General features: G+C 41.9%; 1 protein-coding gene and 1 pseudogene across 2 annotated transcripts in view; both read right to left on the bottom strand.

The window, feature by feature from the left end:
* Positions 1-5,588, bottom strand: part of LOC103366975 (receptor-type tyrosine-protein phosphatase-like N) — a 30,825-nt pseudogene extending 25,237 nt beyond the window's left edge.
* A 1,746-nt stretch (positions 5,589-7,334) lies between these two features.
* Positions 7,335-8,407, bottom strand: part of dnpep (aspartyl aminopeptidase) — a 15,743-nt gene continuing 14,670 nt past the window's right edge. For both annotated transcript variants that reach the window (XM_008294845.1, XM_008294846.1), the window contains exon 15: positions 7,335-7,550. In XM_008294845.1, coding sequence (XP_008293067.1) covers positions 7,500-7,550 — 51 coding nt within the window. In that variant the 3' untranslated portion in view covers positions 7,335-7,499. The remainder of the gene's footprint in view (positions 7,551-8,407) is intronic.

Genomic DNA, 8,407 nt, shown 5'->3' with positions numbered 1-8,407 from the left:
TTTGCGTCTCTTTTTCACTGCTCGGCGCCTCCCTCTGGTCCTCTCTGTGGTTCTGGTTCCTGTATTTGTCCCGTCCTGACTCTCTGGACTCTTCGGTCTGAGCCTGGTCTCACTAATCCGTCCCTGCATGTCGGTCATTGTTGAACGCTGGAGACAATCTGGAAAAACGCTGCTTTGTTTTGCAGTTTTTCTTTTTAACCTTTGCGTATCGGTGTTGTCGTGTAATATTGCCAAACGTCTGCCTGATCCTCACATCATCATCATCATCATCATCACCATCACCATCATCATCAGCGTCTGCCTTTTATGCTCCATTAACCTGCTGCCAGACTGAGTCCAGTGTTTCTGTGATGCTGCTGCTGCTGCTGCTGGCATTTGTGAGTGTCTGCAGGCTGACAGGGTGAGTCAGCCCGGAGGGAGCAGACTAACGCCTGGACAGTGCTGCTGAGTGGCAGCCAGGTTTCGGCCCTCCGCGGCTCGGCTGACCTTCGAACTCCTACCTTTGTCTCGGCTCGGGCTAATCGCTGTGACTGGAGCTCGCCGCGCAGTCACTTCAGAGATATCAGCCGGCGTTGAAATATCACAACGGTCCGCTGCGACTGAGCCGATGGTATCGTTTCAGTCCCTGCAGGAGGCTGAAATGAATTTACTGACTCATTTTTCTTTTCTTTCTCTCGCAGTGTTTCCAGATAATAAAGCACCAGGACGGTGGATCAGAAAGATTTAATCATCTCTGCTGTTCACTGTTGGCAGAGCTGAAACTGTCTATTAACTGTAAAGCTGAAACTGTCTATGGCTGGCAGTGCTGCTGAAACAGTCTATTTACTGCCTGCAGAGCTGAAACAGTCTATTTACTGTCTGCAAAGTTGAAACAGTCTTTTTAGTGTGGACCTGAAACAGACTATTTACTGTAAAGTTGAAACAGTCTATTTACTGACTGTGGAGCTGGAGCAGTCTATTTACTGCAGAGCTGGAACAGTCTATTTACTGGCTGCAGAGCTGAAACTGTCTAATTACTCTAAAGCTCAAACAGTCTATTTACTTGCTATGGACCTGAAACAGTCTATTTACTGACTGTGGACCTGAAACAGTCTATTTACTGACTGTGGAGCTGGAACAGTCTATTTACTGCAGAGCTGGAGCAGTCTATTTGCTGGGACGCTGTGCGGTGTGGTTGTATCCAGGAGACAGGAAACCATTACCACTCCAGACTGCAGGTCAGCTGTGAGTCATATCTGTGGCCGTGATGCTCTTTAACGCCGCTTTCGGGGTTTTATTTACAGGAGCAGCAGCTGGTGTCCGTTCACAAGCACATGGTCTCAGAAAACATTGAAACTCTCCTGGAACGAGGACAAGAAACCCGACATTCAGACGTTTATCATGTCACCGTCTAACGTCTGGATTATGAGAAAAGGGAACCCCAGGATGTAGTTCTTGTTCATTTCTTCTCGTTCTGGTTGTTTCCTGTCTCTCTTCGAAGTGTTGACACGACTATTTGTTGCCTCTTTTAGCGTTTCTGTCTGTTCATGTGTCTCTTTTATAATAATTTGCATGTTTCTGTGGTTGTTTGGTTTCTCAGCTCGTTTCTTGATTGTGTTTTGTTCATTTTGTGTCTCAGTTCGTGGTCATTTTGAGCAGGTTCACTTGTTTGCAGTCGATTTGAGTCATTTTGTGTCTGTTTGTTATAATTTTTCATATTTTTCTCGTCACTTTTCAGCTTTTTGTAATGATTTTGCTTCTTTTCCATCATTCTGGGCCTTTTNACAAAAAGTCCTAAAATTACTACAAAAAGACACAAATAAATAAAAAAAAGCCCCATAATGACTATAAAAAGTCCAAAAATGACTCCAGAAAGATGCAAAATGACCACAAAAAGCCCTCTAATGACAAGCAAAAGCTACAAAACATCTACAAAGACATGCAAAATGACTAAAAAGATGCAAAACTACAAACATCCCCCAAATAACTACAAATAAATGCTGAATGAATATCAAAAGCTATAAAATGACTATAAAAGGATGCAAAATGACCACAAAAAGCAACAAAATGACTATAAAAAATAATATGACAACAAAAAGTCCTAAAATTACAACAAAAATGCATTAAAATTACTAAAAAAAGACTCAAATAACTATAAAAGCCCCATAATGACGATAAAAAGTCCAAAAATGCTACCAAATACCTACATAAGATGCAAAAGGACTATTAAAGGCCCCAAAATTACTACAAAAAGCCATGAAATGACAACAAGAAGATGCCAAAACACCATAAAAAGCCCAAAAATCTCAACATGAAAAGACGTGACATGATGACAAAAACATAAAGCCACATAACGACTATAAAAGCGATCGGTAATTAACAGTTTCATTGTGTTCATGTTGAAGCTTTAAACTCGCTCAGATCCAGTTTTATCTCCAGAAGCAGCAGATAGATCAATAAAATAAATGAGTAAATAAATAAATCTGTTGTCAGCTTTTCTGTAATCTTTCATTTCAGGGCGAGATATTATTTTATTTTATTTTATTTAAACCAAGTTTAGAAGGAAAAACAACGATGTGGTGAAGCTGCTCTTATTATTCATCGTTTATAATCTGAACTTTAACACTAAAGCTGTCAGATTATATATAAAGTACAGACTATTTATTTCACTCTGGCTGTAAATCAGCTCATAATTCGACTTGTTCAGTTCCTGATGTTCACCTGAAGCCTCTAAACATCCATCAGCCTCAGAAACAAGCTGCAGCTGCTCTCATGGAGGGAATCTCCCAAAACCACCAAACTCCTGGTGATGACTAATCCCTCCTCCGCCCACTCATCCTCCTCATCCTCATCCTCCTGCTGCTGCTGCTGCTGCTGCTGCTTCTGGAAGACCTCAGTCTGCTTAAACTCGTCCATCACTGTCACTCAATCACCAACACAACTAATTAGAGGGAATTTCACTAATGAAGTCTGTAATGAGTGCGCTGATAGATGCGCTGTGAACACGTCCATCCTGACGGCTCATTTAGCTCCTCCTGAGCTCCTCATGAGCTCCTCATGAGCCTCCCGCTGCAGCTCCAGTCAAGCCAGTTTGGCAAAGAGCACAAAAAGACACAAATGACAATTAAAAATCCCATAANAAATGCAAAGCGGCTGCATGGAAACGCAAACAACAAACTAAAGAGACTCCTCCTGACATGAAGACGCACAAACTGTCGAAAAACAGACACAAAAATGAACAAAACTGATTCAAAACAACAACAGAAACATCAAAAACAGCCAAAAACATGGCGTCGGTTTCCTCTTTCTGGCCCGACTGGAGCCATTTGGTGCTGGTTGGTTGATGCTGACGGACGGCGTGGAAGCAGAACAACGTTCAGATGAACTCACCATCGTTGCACAGCTGACCTCTGGGACAAAGCTTCTTCTCAAACAAACAACCTGCAGAGACAAAATAAAGGAAAAAACGTCACACAAACGGACATTTAAAAGTCGCCGAGGAGCCTGAGAGACGAAATAACCTGCTGATAGGAGGGACAGTTTCTGTAGCGGAGTTTGGTTCAACTGTTTTTCACATAAAAGCAAAGATAAATGTGGCCTATAGAGGAAAATGCTGCACCTTCTCAGCACTCTGCCTGGAGTTCAGGAGTCATAAATGGGCAGAAAGATGTGGGGAAGCCGTCGGGACCGACTGCTATCGTCAGTATTATGTTGCTAAGAGCCTGCAGATGGACCCGTGTGCTCGTGTTTGTGTTGCAGATGACCTTTTGCCAGCGTCTAATCTGTTGCGAGGCAGTAAACAGCGGCGGACGTGAAGCTGCTCATTCTGCTCTCTTTATTTGTGCCTGTTTCACTTCATTAAGGGTTTATGTAATCCTGTGACAGCCGAAGGAAACACACCTGGTCCTGCAGGAGACCTAAATCCACCTCGTCTACGTGGATTTCCACTGATTGGATAAAGTTCCTTTTTTAATTATTATCGTCTCTGCTGTCAACGAGCCTGAACATTTACAGAAGTAAGAAAAGCTCCTTCAAAGTCCCCCAGACATTTGTAAAAACTCTCATAATTAAACAAGCAGAGTTTCCCCGCTGGCTGTCATGTGGCTCCCTTTAATTTAAGTCTAATAATGCAAAGAAGATGCAACATGACCACAAAAATCCTCCAAATAAATACAAATAGATGCAAAATGACCATAAAAAGCTGTAAAACGACAACAAAAATATGAAAAAAAGACTNTCATTTTGGGTGTTTTTGGAAATAATTTTGCAGCTTTTTGTGGCTGTTTTTGCACTTTTCTGCATGTAAGAGAAGCCCTACATGATCTAATGTTTGTTTTTAAGCCGTTTGCTCTAGATTCAGTAGATCTTCTTGCGGATGACGGTTTAGACACCAAAGTGCATCGTGTAAAAAAACAACGTACAGCTTCATCAGCTTCCTCTTGTCTTAGTCGTTTTTGAAGCTTGTTTGTTGTTTGTATGAATTTTAACTTGTTTGTTTTGGCAGTTTAAGGTTTGTGTGGCCAAAGAAACTCAGAACATCATCCCCAGACAACACAAGAACATCCATGTTAGGTCGGTTTCAGACATTCAGCTGAGAATCAACATCCTGTTTTCTGATCGTTCAGCTTCAGTCACACCAGCTGGACACATGAGTTCATACATGAAATGCTTTGAGGCCTCCTGAGAAGATCTAACTGAACATCCTCAGATGGTTTTAAAGCCATTTACTTCCTTTTCTCCATCTATAAACCACATGACGCTCCACCATGCTGACTGCCTGCATCAGAGTTCGCTCACATTCTGACTCAGTTGGACTCCTGCAGCTTGTGTTCTGGGTTTTTCTCTCATCACGGAGCTTCATGGATTCAGATTTCTCTGCTTAATAATTCATGTTTTGCTGTTTTTACATCTGTCTGTCTGCTTTCGCTCCATGTCCATTTTCTCTTCTGGTCGGTTGTGTTTGTTGCTGCATGATTCATCCGTGCAGCCAGACACATCCGAGTCGACCCGCGGTCACAGCGTTTGCGTCAGTGACGCAATTTGGCACCGAAGTAAACAGATCAGCGGCGATAAGCGAGAAGAAGAAGAAAAAAGCATCCTGAATATGCGCAAAAAAAGCGAAGTGAATCACACAATTTGCAGGGATGCAACTGAAAAATACAACTTAGTGTACTGTTATATTAAAATGATGGCAGCCTGTTAATTTAAGCTCCAATAATCCACTTTAACGCACAATCTGTGAAGGAAAACTCACAAATCCTGCAGCGGATTCTGGAGAAATGCAGCCAAAGCATATTTATCAGTTTGTAAATTGTATAATAGGATGTACAAATGTTCTAAAGGGGAGCGCAGAGCGCCTCCAGGTCGCTCCAAACTCTCCCAGTTACTATAGGAACACCGCAACAGGGGCTCGCCAGCGGGGAAATCGTGATTTACGCGCCGCGCCTCTCCGCCCGGACGCAGCCACTTCGTTAAGAGGGAAGTCAATTCGTCTCCATCAGCGCTGGTTCGCACCAGATCCGAGTCTTACCGTGTCGGGCGGCCGCGCAGAGCCGGCAGGAGGCGGTGAGGAGGAGGCACAGAGCCGCCCAGAGCCGCGGAGACCGCATGGTACATCCAGCACCCACCGGAGCGAGGAGGGGAGAGCCGCCGCTGCTGACGCACCTCTACAGGCTCTCCATGTCCGAGGAGACGCTGCTGCTGCCGCCGGAGGACTGATGGAGAGACGAGGAGAGGAGGAGAGAGGAGGAGGCGGAGGCTGGGCGGAGGATCTGGACCACAGGAGGCGCTACAGCCGAGAATGATCATCAACCTTCAGTCACAATCCGATCAATCCACGAGTTGTATCAACAAAACTACAACAAGTCCGCAGAAATAAAAAAGTGGTGATGATAAATGATGTCCAACATAAGGTCCAGGCCCCTCCAGGAGGTCACCAGATAAACCTGAGAGGTCCTGGGATGATTATTGGGAGAAGAAATTACACTTTATTCCCTTTTATTTGGCTGATAAATATTTAATAATGACATTAACATAAACCAGTAAGAAAAGATTGGAGGTGAAACGTCTCATTGGTGAGTCTGATGGTGACTTTTACAGGCTTTTCTAAGTATTTAAAGCTGAAAAATAAGTCTGATTTAATTTTTTAATTCTTTTTGAACCACAGTGGGGCCAAAGTGACGGTAGATGTGACCCACACGTACAAAAAAACGTAAAGAAACGACAAGAAAATGTGAAAATTAGGCAGAAAAATGGTGGAAAAACTGAGAAATAATGTCGTATTAATAATATCTGTCAAATAAATGTCTTTTAAACTGATTTAAACACATTAAAAAACCTGTAATTTCACAGTAACACGCGGTAAAAGAACAAATTTATGAAAAAAAATAAAGATTTTTTTCTATGGACATTTTTCTAAACAGTCAAAATGTAAATGTCTGATTTTTTTTGTGGTGATTTTGTTAAAAGGATGAATTCCTATTTGTAGGAACACAGATTTTTGAGGTGGACATTATTATTATTATTATTTCCTCCCATTGCCATGTAAATCTCTTTCTGTGATTTTATTGTCAGATAAACAACCCGCCTCCTCTTTAACCGTCCTGAATCCACCTAAATGACGTCTACACACATTTGTTTCTAATCATTTATCCTGATCACACTGAAAACTTCATTATCAACGTCCCTTTAACTGATAAATTCGTCTTCATGACATAAAAATAATCATAAAAAGGTGAGTAAACATTAACACACACAGGCTGCAAACAAACCTCTCAAACTCTTTTTTTTGCTTTTATTTTCCTGCTGAACAAGTTGAACCACTTAAATAAACGTGGCTGTGCTTCATAATGCTGTTTTTAAGAGTTCATTTACTTGCAAATGTATTTAAAATAGAAGCTTTTGCACCAGAACACCTGAAATTTAACCTGATTTACTCAAATGTTTACATAAATCAATAAAAAAATGGTAAAAACATTCGTTATGTTGTTCAGGAAGTCAGCGAGCTCCTTTGTGCAGCTGCTTTTGTTTTATATTTGCAGTTGTGAGGTGAAGTGCATTAGAAATGTTCTATCAACACCTCTGACAGTCTCAGCAGCGTTCGGATCTTCATTACGAGACCTGCTCGGTTTGTCACCCTCTTAATTCCTCATTTTTATCCTCCTAACAGCAGATCTGCTGCGTTCTCAGACTAATAAAGCGAGAAGGCGTGTGGAGGAGTTTCTTCTGTCCGTCCCGTTCTGCCAAAAACCCGCCGAGACTCTTGGCAGAAGCAGCTTCATCAGAACTGAGGAGGTGAAATTAAATTACTGCAGCAGGACGGAGACGCTCTGAACAGAACGCGTCCACACCAGAAAAAGGGTTTTCAGCGTTTTATTCTAAATGACTTAAGAAAGAAACGTGTTTTTACATTTTTGATTTCCATTAAAATTACAGCACGTTTAATAAGGAGCTCCTCCACAGATCACGTTTCCATCACCAACAAGAGTTAAAAGTTTGATCCTTCGTGTCCTTCGGTTCTTCTAGTCGACGACCAGCGAGCTCCTCACGGCGGGAAACAGCTCGAAGAAGCCCTGAAGGAGAAGCAGACGGTTTAAACACGTCAACGACAGCAAAGAGAAGACACAAAAATGATCTCACAAAGTAAAAAAGCTGAATCCCTGAATCACTTGAAGCTCACGGACCTGAAAAGAAAAGTGAGAAAAATCTCCGTCTGCTAGAAACACGTGTGATAAACAAGCGAAGAGAAAAACAAACAGCGAGAAACGTTTGGTTTAAAATTCACACGACAGCTGGATGTGTCCTAACATTCTGATTAACGGCTATTTTAACGAGCGTTTATGCTGCTGATTATTTCCTAATGAATCATTTGAGTCCTAAAAATGTTGCGTAACTGTCCAAACACAGCCTCCAGGCAGGCGGAGGAATCGCTGAATGGATCCAGCAGGACCAGGACCTGAGCCTTTAAATAAAGCGACATGAGAAAAACACGCAAACCGACACACAACGCTGAAAATAACCACAAAACAGACAAAGAAACTACAGAACAACTGCAGAGACAGGTTAAACGACGACGAAAAGATGAAAAAATAACAATAAAATTATGTCAAACGGCGATTAAGAGACGCAAAATAACCACAAAGAGATAAAAAAAAAACGACAACATGTTGGCAGAAGGACTGAAAGAGCCTCACAACAACGACAAAACGATGTAAAACGACCACAAAGACACTCCCAGCAACTGTAAGAAGATGCATAAAGACTACAAAGAGACATAAAACGACTTCAGAAGCTACAGAGATGCAACACAAACACAAATAGACACAAAACTAAGATGCAAAACAACGACAAGATGACTACAAAGAGACACAAAACAACTACAGAGATTCATAACAAAAGGTGCAACACGACAGCGATGCAAAACTACAAA

The sequence above is a fragment of the Stegastes partitus genome, unplaced genomic scaffold (assembly GCF_000690725.1).
Source record: "Stegastes partitus isolate 25-593 unplaced genomic scaffold, Stegastes_partitus-1.0.2 Scaffold1000, whole genome shotgun sequence".
Classification (NCBI taxonomy): Eukaryota; Metazoa; Chordata; class Actinopteri; family Pomacentridae; genus Stegastes; species Stegastes partitus.
This window is presented reverse-complemented; position numbering and strand designations above follow the sequence as displayed.